Consider the following 15947-nt stretch of genomic DNA (forward strand, 5'->3'; position numbering starts at 1 on the left):
GGTCAGGAAATAAAGGACAAGTGAGTGAATCCGTTACTGAGAAGCACAAGCAAAAAACGCTCAAGAGGAAAAGTTAAAAAATGCTGAACGAAAGTATCCAGGGCATAGATTATGTTTCTTTGGGGAAAATCTGGAAGTAATCACTGCGTGAAGCATGGTTTCAAAGCAGGAGGTTCATATTAAGTTTAATAAAATCAGAAATTTTTTAAAAATAATTTTTCTTTTTATTAAGAGAAATGCAATCGTTACCAATGTGAACGGTTTAAAATTTATTTATATAATGTTTGTTAAACTAAGATAAAATACACTGATGCATTTCACTGCCTCCTAGTGGTAGAGTAATTAGTATGATTTGTTTCAATGAAAGAACTTTTGATTTTAGTCATATATGTATTGAATTTTTTTAGAAAACAGTTAAATAAGTTGTTTCTCACAAATATAATGGTTTTGATTTCATGACTTTCTCCATCTTCTGCACTCTACAGGGTAATGAAATAGTGATAGTGTGTGTGTGTGTGTGTGTGTGTGTACATCCACCAGCTTACAAGTCAGCAGAAGTTAAAATTTGCATGACACAAGAACACTCATCCTTTCCTTCACTGAGCCTATTGTGGTAACCTGGGTAGAGATAAAGTATTCTTTCCTTTGATTTCTTGTCTTAAATTTCAGACCCTGACACCTTTCTTGTAGTGCGATTCTATGAAACGTGTGCTTAGCTTGAATGCAGAAAAAGCAGAAGAGCAGTCAAACTAGAGAAACTTAAATTATGGGGAAAAGCAGAACCATCGTCCCAGAATCGGTTGCTGAGTGTCTGACCCAGAACAAAGATGGGAGGGAGTTCCTAACACCCTGGCTGGGAACAAACACAGGAACTAAAACCCTACCCTTGCAGCCCCCAGGACACAGATTTGTTTGTTTACTTTTACCTGTGCGACTCTGGGCACCTTGCACTTTAAATAAAGTGGATAGATGCTGTCACACTCAGCCATTTATCCACATGCTGCAAAAGTAGAGTGAGGGAATAATCACATGACTTACTTCCCTATTTTCTTTACTATATTTTTTCACATTTAGGTATGGAGTATAAATCACCACCAACCTGCACTTATCTTAGGAGAGGCCAGGATTTGAATGTTTTAAGCCATACAGCCTTCCTAAGTAATTAAAGTTCCCAACTCGAGTTATCTGAATTTCAATGAGACTGTGTGGGTATGACCGTCCCATAGTTTGTGTGGTCAGTCAGCACAGATTTTGAATGCAGCCATAGCAAGACTTCCCTTCTTAAAAGGAAGGACTACTTTTTATTTTCATACCTCTAATATGAACCCACATATTATTTCAGAGGCATAGAAAAAACTAATTAGTTTAAACCAAATGATAGCGATTAGTTATAATTATTATGATTCAAAGAAGTTTGTTTGTTGAATAAAACAATGGAAAAACTAAATTTTACTGTATATTGAATGAAGCCAGTTAGAATTATGATCACCTATTTTATCTCTAATTACCTAAAGTATAAAACATGAACCTACTAAGTTTATTTAAATGACATCAAAAGGTGAGGATATTGAATACTTATATTTTACTTATGAGTTAGACCATTTTATTTTCACAGAAATGGAGGTGTCTATAGCTTATTGGTTAATAATGACACTTTTATTTATTATTAGTTTTCCAAAAACTTTAATTCTATGCTATTAACATAATTTCTTAAGACATTTATGTCAGTTTTATAATAAGTGTTTTAGAGTAAAACTAGTAACCAGATAACTTGTTCAAAAATCCATTAAATGTTAAATTAAAAGTGTTCAGCTTAAATTTGAAGTATTTCAATAATCCCCAAAGGTAACAGTGTGATAATTAGCTTGAGAAAATAGACTCATCTCTACTCTTTAACTGGAATTCTGCCAATCACAGAGACCCCAGCTCTCTATTAATTTTTTTGCATCATCAGAAAAACAGTAATACTTGAATCTGTCCTCGATCCACTCTGGAACAGAACAGAGTCACAGAGCAGGGAGTGACACCTTCAGAAAGAAATGAAGAAAGGACTCATATTAAAAGTAAATTGAGGATCGTCTAAAATAACAGAATTTGGAAATACAGAACTATGGTTACTGTAAAGTGAGAAATGGATAACAGACCTGCCTCATATCAAAACTATTTCAGACAGAAAAATTCAACAAACATTCTCTCTCGTCACCCTTCTGAATAAAGCTTACATATTAAAAAGTAATAAATACATAAAGTTTAATAACCTTTAGATTCAAAACCCATGCAACTACCACCCATATCAAGAACTGGAAAACTTCCAGGATCACCAAGATCTTCCTCATTTAAATTTCCGGTAACCATCCCCTTTCTCCTTCCGTATATCACCACCATCTTTACCTCTCAGGCTATCTTGAAGTCTAATTTAACTATAGTTGAGTTTCCCCTGGTTTTGAAATTTACACAACAAGAACAATGTAACATAAACTCTTTTGTACCTAGCTTGTTTTCTCCAATTCTTGTAATAAGAGTCGTCCAAGGCCTGGCCTCCATCTCGGTGAGGACAGCTAGGCTAGATGTGAATTCCTGCAGCTGGTGAATAAGACACACTCACTGATGTAAATCAGCTGGGGCCCAACCTGCGTACTGGAGTGGGGTCAACTTTACTGAAAACCAAGGAAATTTTGAGGCATGGAACTTCTAGGGGAATGAATTTTGGGAAACTGTTGGCTCCTTTCAATAATTTTGTTTTTGTTTTGTTTCCTTTTTTTCTTAAGATAGGTCTTATGAGTGAGTCTACCACTACGTCCAATAAACAGCAGCTTAAAAGAATAAACACATTATATCACACAGTTTCTGAGGGTGAAGGGTCCTTGAACAACTTAGCAGGATGGATGGCACTCAAGTTCTCTCAGGAGGTTGCGGTCAGGACGTCAGCTGGGGCTGTGTTATCTGAAGGACTGACTAGAGTGGGAAAGTTGACTTGCAAGGGGTTCATTACACAGCTGCTAGAAATAGAGTTTATTTCTTTGTCGGTTCTTCATAACAGTTCTTCAGTCTCATGTCACATGGTCCTTTCAACAAGATTGCTCATGATATGATAGCTGGCTTTCTCACGTCCAGTGATCTGAAAGACAGAAAAGAGGAAAAAGCCACACTTTTATGAACTGGACTCCGAAGTGGCACGCTATCATCCCCACTGTGTTTCACTGGTCGCACAGATCAGCCCTGAGATAACGTGGGAGGGAATTTTACAAAGGTACATGAACGTGCAAGTCGGGACACCTGTCTAACACTTACTTTACGGACTTTCAGCTTTACAATAAACACAGGCTGATGATGTAAGATGCATCTCTTTTAGTATTGTGAAATTTATAAGTACGTTTACAACTGTCACTACTAACCTAAAAAAGGCTAAGGCAACAGACAGAGCAGGGTTGGTGTCTATACAATCTCATTTACACACTTTGACAGGGGTCAGCAAACTATGGCCTGTGGAGCAAATTGGCCCCGCCATTGTTTTTCTAATTAAATTCCCCTGTAGTACAGCTAAACCATCCATTTACATATTATTTATGTCTTCTTTTGCACTACAATAGCAGAGTTGAGCAGTTTCGACAGAGACTGCCTCACAAAGTTAAAAACATTTACTATCCAGTTCTGTAGAAAATGCTTTGTAACCCACGTGCTTAGATGTAAAGAGAAAAGATTCAAAAGCTCAAAATTATGAAAATGTAAAACAGGGGTTAAATGTTCCAAATATTTTCAGTCTTATTTAATTTAAAAAATATATAAGGCTTCAATGAGCATACTCATATAATGCTTTTTTGTGCCTTTTTAAACATTTATTGTTATTCTTTCACAGTTGTCCCACTTTTTTCCCCTTTGCTCTCCTCTGCCCAGCCCACGCTCCACGGGGCGCCTGCGCCCACAGTCAACCCCCGCACCATTGTCCATATCCTTGGGTCACTCATACATGTTCCTGGACTAGCCCCTTCCCCTTCTTTCCACCATTCCCCCCTCTACCCCCTCCTGTCTGGTTACTGTCAGTCCATGTTTCTATGTCTCTGGTTCTATTTTGTTTCGGGAACAAACATCGGGGCGTTTGTTCCTGGGTATTTTTTGGTCTATTTGAGTTCCCTTTCTCCTGCTGTATCAGACTCTTTGTCCTTATTAAAAGCATTATTTTCAAGCTATACATTATTTTCAAACTATATATTATTGGAAATGCCCCCATGTTCTTCTTATTTACACAAAGATGTAATTTTTCTGTGGATAAAACTGCTGACATTTGTTCTAATATTTATTTGATGAAATTGGGTTTCGGGAGCGATTAGTCAGAAGTTGCCTGCAGAGGCCGGTCCTCATAAAGGAGACAGGATGTCTGACCAATTTTTTCCACTCTAAGTTGTCAATAAACAAATTGGTTCTAGGTTCCACTCAAGACTTTTGAACTTTTAAAAAACTTGCCATAAATAATGAGTTAGTTATTTAGTTCACTGTCCTCACCATGATATACAGAAGCAAAAATGACACTCAAGCATTTCTGGAGACGAGCAAAAAACTTTATCTACCCAACTATAAAATAACTCTATCAGGTAAAGTTAGATGTCACTAGTGGAGTACCTAAGAATGAATGTGTTGGGGAACGATAAAGCCACAACGAGCTACCACCTCACACCTGTCAGAATGGCTATCATCAATAAATCAACAAACGAGCCTTGGTCAGGATGTGGTGAATAGTGAGTCTCCTTGCACTACTGGTGGGAATGCAGATTGGTGCAGCCACTGTGGAAAACAGTGTGGAGTTTCCTCAAAAAGTTAAAAAATGAAACTGTCTAATGACCCAGCAATTCCACTTCTGGGTGTATATCTGAAAAAACCCAAAACACTAATTCAAAACAATATAAGCACCCCTGTGTTGACTGCGGCATTATTTACAGTTGCCACGACATGGAAGCAGCCCAAGTGTCCATCAAGAGACTATAAAAACTGTGGGGTACAATGGAATGTTAGTTGGCCATAAAAAAGAATAAAATATCACCATTTGGACAAATACATAAAAGGTATTATGCTAATTGAAAAGGTCAGTCAGAGAAAAACAAATGCCGTAAGATTTCACTTGTATACAGAATCTAAAGAAACAAACACAGACACAGAGGACTGAGTGATGGCTGCCAGTGGGGAGAGCGGTTGGGGAACTGACAAAAAAGCTGAGGTGATTATGGGTCGGTAGTCACAAAACTGTCGGAAGGATGTAAAGTACAGCCCAAGGCACGTAGCCAATAAAATCGTAAAACTATACGTAGTACGGAGAAGATACTAGAATTGTAAGGAGGAACACTTATAAAATATATAAGTGTCTAACCACTCTGCTGTACACCTGGAACTAACACAAAATAATACTGAATGGAAACTGTAATTGAAAAATAACATTTTTTAAATGAAGAAAAATATGTTGGGATAACTCAAATAAGATTCCTTGCCCGGGCACACATGAAGCAAATTCCTGCTTATCAGAAATCAAAGGAGCATGTAAATTCAAGGACTATAAAATAGCAGCAAAAGCGTTTGGGGGGTTTGTTGGTATGGGAGGCAGAGCTCTATGTTGGTGCCCAGATCTCCATGCCCTGGTGGACTCCTGTGTGATTCCCCTTCAGCTTCAGTGAGGCTTGCGGACACGGGCATGCCTCTTTTTGTCGAGCTTTGCTTTACTGCACTTTGCAAGTGTAGCGTTTTTTATAAATAGAAGGCAAGACCCTGTACCAGCAAAAAGATTAAGTCTTGTTTTTCTGCAATACTTGCTGCTTTATTGAGGTGGTCTGGGACCAGATGGGCAATTTCTCCTACGTATGCCTATATGATGGAATGTTACTCTGCGATTAGAATACATTAAATTATAAAGATGAAGCTATTTTTCAGATGTAACTAAGGTTCCACATTAGCCAATTTTTCATTAATCAAAACGATATTATTATGGATGAACTTGACTTAATCAGGTGAATAGTTAAAGGAGACTATACAAGTCAGACAGAGAGAGGGGTCAGAGATGCTCTTCTTCTGACCTTGAAGAAGCAAGCGGCCACGGTTGTGACTGCCAGTGGAGCGGGGTGGTCTGGGAAGTCCCACAGCCACGAGGAACTAAACGATGCCATGGCCCGAATGAGCGTGGAAGAGAAATCTGAGTCTCAGATTAGAAGGCAGCCTCAGTTGGAGGCTGTGAAACCACAGACAAGGAAACAACTAGTCATGCTCAGTTCCTGATCCCAAGGTAGTACGAGATAATAAACGTGCGTAGTTTCGAGTTCCTAGACTTCTCATAACTTGTCATGAGCCCCCACGTAGCGTGTATTATATACATTCAGGGTTACAGGATAAAATTGAGGAAGTACACACCGGTTATTGCCATATTATTTTGTGTGTTTCTTGGACATTTCTGAAAGGTAGCAGCTAGGAACGAGTGGACCGAGGGGCAATAAAGGCAGGGCCCTCGCCATTACAATCTAACAAAGAACTTACTATAGGAGCTGGAAGCAAAAGGAAGACATGTCTCACCAAATAACGCAGCAGTCCTGAGCTCGGTATGGTGAGATCGCCCAGCATCTCCAGCACCACAAGCAAGAACTGCACAGAAGAGGGGGGCCTATGCTGGGAAAGGGAGCCTCTGTAACAAGTTCTCTAAGACAAAGAGCTTTTACTAACTGAGACAGAAAGCCTTTGTCGCTGTACATTATTCCCAAGATTTAGAAGGGGGAGAAGGACGGCTACCTCCAGAAGCTAAGGTATGTAACCCTGCACTCCAATAGTCAGCGTACTTAGATTAGCTAAGTACCCACGTGCAGCCTCGGCTCAAATGTGTCCAACAAACTTACTAACAACTTTACTTCCTCTAAACGTGGGGCATTCAGACCAGCTGGGGGCCTGTCTGCAGCTTTGTGCTGATGTGTTTCATGCCTAAACTTGCTATCTCATTTCCTCTATACGTGTTTGTCTCTCACTTGAATTATTCTCTTGCAGTGAGACAAGAACCAAGCCCCGGGAGGGCGCCTCCTGACCCGGGCCTTGTTCTCACCAGTAACCTCTCCCCACCCTCGCCCTTGTAGTTTACCTCTAACACTGAGATACTCACTCAACTAAATCCTTCCACATGTGCTGGCCTATTTCAAACAACAACAAGAAATAGAAAATAAAGGAAGAAAAATCGTGTCTTTCCCCAGGGAATATATCAAAAATCTCATGTCGGAAGTATAAAAAAATAAAGTCACATGGTAGAAGACATTTATATAAAAAAAGCCTTTCCTACCCCAAGACTGCAAAGACGCTTTCAGGATGAACAAGAGCGAAAGGCAGGTAAGCGTGAGAGGAAGATATTAGAAGTGAAACGGGTCGGAGGGACACGGTCTGAGTATGACCAATATGACAAGGCCGTGCTGTCCCACTGAGTGGGTGACTAGTATCCTCCATTCAAGCCAGAACTTTCCGTCACAGTACTCTGAAATTATATGGGAGCTGGAAAACCTCGGAGCTGTAATTGGGAGACAACAGGAATTCTCTTCTCTCAGGGGAGACAAATGTTGACGCAGGTTACTCTCTGAAATTAGACATCACTCACCGTATTCAGCACCTTCTGTTTCTTCATTGCTCCTACGTAATTTGAAAGTTCATGAGTTCTCAGAAAAAAAGGCAGGTTGGGCTCTGCACACCTTGTGGGTAAGGATGTGAGGAGTAACAATTGAACCTACACTGGGTCTGGCTAAAGGAAAACATTTAGTTTATGCATGTCATGACTGACATCTATCCTGGACAGAAATTTGGAAAAGGAACATCCTTGGCTCATTACAGAGAAAACCACTCTGAGCAGGAAAACAATCAAATGGAAGAAACAAAAATTCCAGAGGAAATTGCCTTATGGGAGGAGACCAGCGACATGGGACGGTTGGAACAGAAAACTATTCATTTTAATTATAAGCTACTCTATACTGTTTTTCATTGAATTGTAAATGTGTTATTTTGAAATCACATTGACAACAAAGCCAAAACATATGAAATACCCAGGAAGTACATGTTATCTTAGTTCAACAGTTGAAAGATGTTATATTTTTTTCATAATATAAGTGCATTTTTCCTATTTCAATCTTTATATAAAAGAAAGTAAAGAGTTCAGTTTGCAGTCCTATTATATTTACATTTTGAGAAATAAAAAATAAAAGGTAATTTTCTCTTCCTGGCTCCTTATATAATAAAAATCAAATTGAGTTCTTAATTTTTATCATTGAACTGAAATATAAAACTAGTAAATAAATAGGTATGTCAATATAAAACGTTAAAGGTATCTATACAATGATTTACCAAAAAGAGGAAATTGGCTTTTGAAATCTGTGAGACTGTACAAGTCCCATCCAGGTCTGAGGAATTGGACCTCACTGTGTCCCCAGCCCTTCTACGATGTGCTCAGAGAGCCCTCCATAAAATGGGTTGCTTCCTCTTCCACACACACACAAAAAGGATTGTTCACTTTATACTTAACTTTTAGGAAAAGGTTCTTGGGATTGATTAGAGATTAAGATCTTCAATGCACATGTGACTCATTTACTGGTTGATAAGCATAAGGCCAAAAAATAAAGAAAGAAAGAAATAGGTACAGTAAATTTATGTGATCAGGGCTTGGAGTCCCTTTATCCTTGTAAACTCTGAAAGCAATCAAAGATCTAAAATTGTCCCACAGAACTGAGGAGCGTCAGGAATAGATGCACAAATGTGTTCCCCTTGAAGCTGGAGGAGACACATGAGGAAGCTCTCAGGTGGCATTTCCAGCTCTACATTACAGCACATATCCAGAAAGAGCTAACTTCCAGAAAAGTGAGACGAAGTTGGGAATTCTCAATTTAGTACTGCAAACAAAGGTCCGACATGATGTTGATAGATATTATTCGATGTAAATTATTTTATTTAAATTTTGGCAAAGAAAATTGATCAGAATGTACACATGAAAATATCTTATACTCAATATTGATCATGTGCATTATATCAAAATATTCATAAAATTATTTATCTTGCTGCTTTATCATTTTAGGTGTACATGAACAAATTTCATCAATTTTAAAACATGTTTTCAAATATGAGCAGGGACCCTCAAAAAATCTGAATTATCTTCTGGATGGTGGACCCATGGTAGTACAGGCTTCCCCACTAGGTGAGTGTACTAGGAACCCATCTGTATGAGTGTGCCAGCTGGCATTGTTGTGAGAGGCTGAGTTTGGCTTCAGTGAACTTTATTTGAAGACTCTTTCAAAGCATTTGCCCCTTTCATGATGTGTAATTTACAAACATACCTGCCAACACCGGGCTGAATGTTCAGCAGTCTTTGACCAAAAACGGTTTGGCCCCTTGCCCCACCCTCCCCATTCACCCTGTCTCTCCGGAGCATGGCTTTTCTTGCTTGTTTGTTTCCCTGGACGAACGAAGTCCTCAAAGAGACACGTTTTGCCAATGTAGAAAAGGTGAAACAAAAAATGGCAGAAGCGCTGAAAGGCATCAAAATCGATGAGTTCAAAAAAACTGTTTTGAGCACTGGCTGGTGTAGCTCAGTGGATTGAGCCCGGGCTGTGAACCAAAGGGTCTTTGGTTTGATTCCCAATGAGGGCACATGGCCTGGGTTGCGGGCCAGGTCCCCAGTGTGGGGCGTGCGAGAGGCAACCACACATTGATGTTTCTCTCCTTTTCTTTCCCCTTCCCTTCCCCTCTCTCTAAAAATAAATAAAATCTTTTTAAAAAACTGTTTTGAGCAGTGGAAAAAATGTCTGAATAAGTGTATTACATCAAATGAAGAGACTTTGAAGATGACTGAAGTTTAAACATGGAAGAGTAAATACACAATTTTTTATAAATAAATTCCAGTTTTGGGGGGTCCCCCTAAAATATATAAGATATAACATGAAATATTTTACAAATCCCAGGAGTAGTTGATTAGTAATAATGTAAGAGGCAAACTTACCATTCTTGGTAATACTGGACCTTCACTGCCCACCCTTCTGCCCTGAGCAACAGCTAAATAAGCCGATGTTTACAGATGTAAGGATTTTGTTCTTTGCAGGATTCATCCAAAACATTGTTATTTGTGCCATACATTATGCAATTCTTTGTGTTTACAATGTGAAATGGTGAAAATCTGCAAAGAAAAATGAAATGTTAACCTATAAGAAAAGAAAATGAAAATGTTCAGGGATTTTTTTTAAAGATGGAACTTTAAACAACATATTTACTAAAGGAAGTGTTCAGCCAACACCACCTCCAGGACCCACCACTGAACCCCTGGGAGGTAGGTCCCATACTTTGGAAAACACTAGTTTTGTTACAGTGTGACAAATAAGTATGAGATATTAACATCCTGAGTCATTGTATTTTTTTAATTCAATTGCCACGGTTTTCACAATTTCAAGTACAATATTCCTAAAACTCAATTACCAATAATCAATATCACTGAGACCAGAGATGTTTTTGTTCTTGCCATTGCCATTAATAGTTCTAATATTATGACTGATTTTGCTTCTGTTTTGTTTAAAAATGTTCTTGTTCATTTAGTCTAGGAAAACAAATCAGAGCATAAAATGTGTCATTGTATGATGCTGCGAATACCATGGTTATGAATGGGAATGAGATTCTAAGATTACAAATATGCAAAAAACAAGCCCAGACTCTATGAAACATCAGAGGATGCTGAGAACATCGGGTCTCACTAGAATAAAGAGGCGAAGGGCTCTCCTGTTTTCTCTAGACATCTTCTGTGTGTGAGAGAGGCTTTTTATCTCTTACGTCATCGCTAATCATCTGCTCACACAAGTGGTGGTGCCACGGCAAAAAGAAAAAGTCGAGGCCTCTTTGATGGCAACAGATACGGTTAACTTCACGTCACTTGAGCATGTACTGGTAATGCTAAAGTTGTTATTTTCTTGTATAGTTTCTCTTTTCTGTGTTCTCAAGCTCTAGGCTGTGGTTTTGGCATTTATATTGTCCTGTGAGATCTAAGGATAAACTCATAAAGAACAGACAAGCCTGGACTGCCAGGAACTTACAGATCTGGGGAAAGAGCAGAGCCATCTTCCCACAACCAGACACGACGTTTTTCACTGTAAGAGAGTCCAATCCAGTAAAACGTTTTACTGAACTTTAAAAAATCCTGCGTGGAAATAGAGACAAGCACATTAGTCGAGTTTGGATCTACTCTGGAAACAATGTCCCTTTGAGAAAGTCAGTGTCCAGCACCACATTCAGACTCTAAGTCACTCAAACTTAAGCACTTTGAGTGGCTGGTTCAGGAGGTGCAGTCACATGTCTGACGCGGCCCACTCTCACCTACAGGACCCATTCCGTCGTGGAGGAAAAAGCCACAGTCTCACTTCTTAAATGAATGAAAAACATCATAAATGGGTTAGATTTTCACGGAACATTTCTTTCCCGGGACATCAACAATCAAATTTGATTCTAAATTACCAGTATGAGGAATAATTTCTTGGATATTACCTATTCTACCTATATTCAGCACAGGCTCCTCATCCATCTTATATCCCGGAATGATGACAAAAGCTATATAATTGCAAAAATGTATATTTAATTAAAGAACTAGAAATTACAAACTTGCTTAATTGGTTCTTTGAACAAAAATAAAGACCTATTATTTCTCCTTTGATCTCTTTCTAAAATTCCTCTTGTACTTTATCTGGCACCTATCTTGATTTTTATTCCTATGTTATAATGATTGTTTTAAGGTATAAAAAATTAGTAAGTCATTATTAGTTCAAATACAACCATTCATTTACTATCTGAAAAAGATTTAAATCAAAGTAGACCAGTTAGATGGCATGTTATTCTAGGCCAAAGAAACTATAAGAAACCTGAATTAAATACATGCCAGTTCAGTTCTGTTTCTCAGCTGAAGTAGACTGGAATTCTGAGAAGCACAGAAATCCCTGCTTTCTGCCCAAGTTTTTCTTTCATTGGAAATGAAGTAACAGTTGCATCGGAATCCAATCCACTTTTCTTGGCAAGAATAACAGCCACAGCCTAAGAGAAAAAAAAATAAAACTTGATTGATGACATTGTAGATTCATGTTAAGAAAAATCATTTACTCATTTAAAAATCATTTGTTATTTTTTTCTACAAATATTCTTTGAGAATCTACTTCATTCACCAAACTTCCAAGGGTGGTCATATGAATGAATCTTGGACATTATATTCTGGAGCCAGCACCAGAATTATATGATTTTTCAATCATTATTAATCATATTTAATGTTAATTTGGGTAAGTACACATGAGAATTACAGCATGTTAAAACATTCTGTAGCAGAGTGTAGGAAATGAACTCAAGAAAACTTGAGTTCTGTTGTGCAAATAGGAGTAAATGAGATAAAAGGGATATTTAAGGGAGGAAGACATTTTAGCATATTTCCTGAGTCAGAGGGAATATGGTACATTGGAAAAACTATGATCTACATTTTAGATATTTTATTTTCAAAATGAAAATACATAAAACAATTAGTTTGAGGTCCAATCCTACAGTTAACCAGTGCCTTGACCATTTTGTCCTCAGAAACAAGAGTACACGGTGTACACTCAAATCTTCATCGCGCGCATGGCGCTGAAGTTACAGTGTGGGAGGGTGGTTGCAGGGGTGGGAGGGGATGAAATGGAGAGAAGCTGGGCACAGACTTCCAGTTAGGAGATTAACGTTCTGAGGATCTACTGCATAATATTGTTATTATGTATATTGGTAGTCAACAACCTGTATTGCACCCTTGTTAAGTTGCTAAAGAGTGGATATTAAATCTACTCTTTAGAGTGTAATTATGTGACATGATGCAGGTATTAGCTAGTGCTGCAATGGTCATCATATCGCAATAGGTAAGTGCATGAAATCAACACACTGGACACCTTAAACTCACACAATGTGATACATGGATTAAATCTTAATAAAGCTGGGAAATTCCCCAAGAACAAAAAGATAAATAAAGTCTTATAATGTCACAGAAGATGATGAGACAACTAAGAGAAAATTTGGAAAAATAAATTTTAAAAATTGGGATAAGATCTGGTTTAAGATAGAAAAGTAGGGTCAGATGCAGAAATCTCTGCACTATATTCTGAGTCTGCAAGAAATGGAAGCAACGACGAAGGGATATAAATGTGTAAGTGTACAAGTTATGAGCAAACATGGGCAGGTAGGATTAGCTTTCTATGCACTAGAGTTTATCATTGATGTTACTTAAACATGAGCACTCATACAAGAAAAACATGTCATTTGAAGCTAATGTTTTCCTTATTATTTAAATGATGCACAGTGTGATTTAATAGTTCTTACATTACAGAACAAAGAAATGAGACTATCCTAAATTAGTAGGTAAACTTGTATTTTACTAAGTGTAATATTCCATCACACTTCTGTGAGAAAAATAAGAAACTATTCCACACTGTAACAAAACTAGTGTTTTCCAAAGTATGGGACCTACCTCCCAGGGGTTCAGTGGTGGGTCCTGGAGATGGTGTTGGCTGAACACTTCCTTTAGTAAATGCTATAAGAAATTATTAGACATTTGCTTAAAAAGGGGACTAAATGGTAATGGAAAAATACAGTAAAGATTTTAAAAACAAATTTACTTAATTTCTTAATTAGAGTAATTTAATTTACTTAATTAGATACAGGTGTATTAAATAACACACTATTACACATTAGTAAAATGAAACCTTTATTATTAAATGGTTTCATCACAGTTTTGATGTTTATATAGACTTGCCTAGAAAAACTTACCATTTTTCAACAAAATTCCCAAAGTAGCCATCAACACAAGGCACACGACTCCTATGATCCCAGAAATCAGCCTCCACGGAGTGGTCTGAGAAGCTTTAGAGAAAGAGAGGTAGAGAAATCACTTAAAGAGCAACTATAGGAGCCAAACTTCTTATAAGCAGTAACCAGGGAGAATCGTAAAATTTCTTTGGTTTGACAACTCAGCTATCTGGACATTGGAAATGAAGGCATTCCATCCAGAACTCCACCCAGCACTAAACATTGTACGTGGTATGCCTTATTCTGTAGTGAGATTATCCACATCTTTTTTTTCAGCTCTATCTCCAGAAGTGTATATAATATTTATATTTAAGATCTCCTGGCAAAGCAGCCAAGAGATATAGAGTGAGAAGAGATGAACAGGCACCAAAATCTGTTTTATGAGCTTACCTAACAGACATCAATTTAATTTTTTCAACAAAAATCACAAGATATAGTATGATCCCCATTAGGTAGACAGCAAACCCAGAACTCATTAGAGTGGTATTTTCTCGAGGTATCAAAGCTGGTAAGTACCCACGTCAGAAATCAAGTGAAAGTCTGTCTAGGACCAGAGTCTTCATTTAACACGTGCTAGCATTGTCACACGGATGCCACTCGGGAGTGGGGCCCTCGGAGAAAGATCAGGTGCTCAGGAACTGGAAGAGGTCTTAGGGGAAGAAGAGACTCAGGACTACAGCACCTGGTGTGATGAGAGACCCCCAAACGATGCAGATGCACGGGCAATACGTAGGGAGCTGGGCTCATTGCACAGTGCATTGTATGATACATGAGCAACCCTTTCTTTACAAGGACATTACATTTCCTGATTCCCCATTCGACTTGCCTTTCCCCCTCAAACAATTCAACACCAGGAGATTCTGCGTTAACCTTAGCACACTCCCAGGGCGCCGACGTTCACAACAGCGCAACACGTCCAAGGGAAAAAATCTAGGGGTTTTGGATGGCACAACACAAGTGCTACATTTTTAAACAGCACTTGTAATTACTGTGCCATTAATATCTGTCATTCTATATTTGCTCTGTCCTAGCATTAAGTTGCTCATAATTTAACCCGGCAAATTCAGTTTTCATTCAGAATTTAGAGCTTTTCTGTCATAAGCCACTCTTTAAACCTGTTGGGAAACTTCACAAAATCATTTCTAAGTTACAGATTGAGGAATCAGAGACATAAAATTAAGTGTAAAATGCTTTCCATATTTTTTTTCTTAAAGCACGCCCCGGATTAGCTATGCCCGCGAGAAACCTGTTCTGTTTATTTATTTATTTTTTTAATTTACGACTCAGGCTGACATACCTGCCATGAGAATGTTGTCCCAGATAAGTCACCGCGTTTGTTTGTTTAAGAAGAACGGTGTTGGGCCATGGAATTAAGCTGGAGGCTAAGAATCTGAAAGCCGTGTATGAAGAAATTCAAAAGGCGAAGAAAGCCTGTGTTTTTAAGCCATATTCTTGATGGTCAGGAAACCACAATGCAGGAACTTCTCACTGCACTTGAGTAATACAAATTCTTTGACAATCGAAAAAAAAGTGAGAGAAAGTTTTTAATGTTTGAATGGCAATCATCTTTTAAAAATATTCAGAAAATAGGGAAAAAAAGGGTACACCAAAGGCAAATTTACTTAGTATAATAAAGTTCCACAAAAAGTTTCCTTTTTTAATAATTAGAAACAGTTATAACTTGCCTGTGCTATTCACAGATTAAAGCACTTGGCATACATTAGCCCAGTTACTTCCGAAAAAGGCTTAACATTAAAGGTACATAAATACACCCATTTTTCTGATGAGAAAACTGAGACAGAGCTTAATACCTGGCCAAAGTCACTAAGTTTGAAACCCAAGCTATGTTTCTGCAGAGCAACATGCAATATATTTCTAATCAAACCTGTCCCTCTATGTTTATGTTTTATGGTTTTGATTTTTTTCTTTATCACAGAGTACTTGGTGTCTTCAAATCTCATTATATATTTCTGATCCCTCAATCATCAACCCAGTTATGGAAGGTGACGGTCAAAAAGGTGGAACCAAGAGTGATTTCCCATCACTGTTCCGTGTACACACACACACACACACACACACACACACACGTGCTGTAATCTGCCCGGGTTGGTCTG

General features: G+C 38.2%; 1 protein-coding gene across 4 annotated transcripts; it reads right to left on the minus strand.

The window, feature by feature from the left end:
* Positions 1-1349: 1349 nt before the first annotated feature.
* On the minus strand, positions 1350-15256 carry LOC112321959 (natural killer cells antigen CD94). Of its 4 annotated transcripts, none has more exons than XM_045187242.2 (7): positions 14224-14405; positions 13795-13887; positions 13496-13558; positions 11900-12051; positions 11064-11167; positions 9986-10159; positions 1350-3118 (listed from the first exon to the last, which is right to left on the minus strand). In XM_045187242.2, the coding sequence occupies exons 2-6, from the start codon at positions 13823-13825 to the stop codon at positions 10039-10041; spliced, it is 471 nt and encodes a 156-aa protein (XP_045043177.1). In that variant the 5' UTR covers positions 13826-13887; positions 14224-14405; the 3' UTR covers positions 1350-3118; positions 9986-10038. The 4 variants fall into 4 exon arrangements, with proteins under 4 accessions (XP_045043177.1, XP_045043175.1, XP_071076906.1 ...); XM_045187240.3 differs by lacking the exon at positions 14224-14405 and adding an exon at positions 15131-15256 and having other exon boundaries at positions 1351-3118; XM_071220805.1 differs by lacking the exons at positions 1350-3118; positions 14224-14405 and adding exons at positions 8239-8583; positions 15131-15256.
* Between the last annotated feature and the right edge of the window lie 691 nt (positions 15257-15947).

This window comes from Desmodus rotundus, chromosome 3 (assembly GCF_022682495.2).
Source record: "Desmodus rotundus isolate HL8 chromosome 3, HLdesRot8A.1, whole genome shotgun sequence".
NCBI lineage: Eukaryota > Metazoa > Chordata > Mammalia > Chiroptera > Phyllostomidae > Desmodus > Desmodus rotundus.

Coding starts and splice junctions, on each gene's coding strand:
- LOC112321959 (XM_045187240.3), bottom strand. Junction 11,168..11,899: donor TGAGAAACAGAACTGAACTG/GCATGTATTTAA, acceptor ATTTCCACGCAG/GATTTTTTAAAGTTCAGTAA. Junction 10,160..11,063: donor TCTGCTCTTTCCCCAGATCT/GTAAGTTCCTGG, acceptor TTTTCTTTGCAG/ATTTTCACCATTTCACATTG.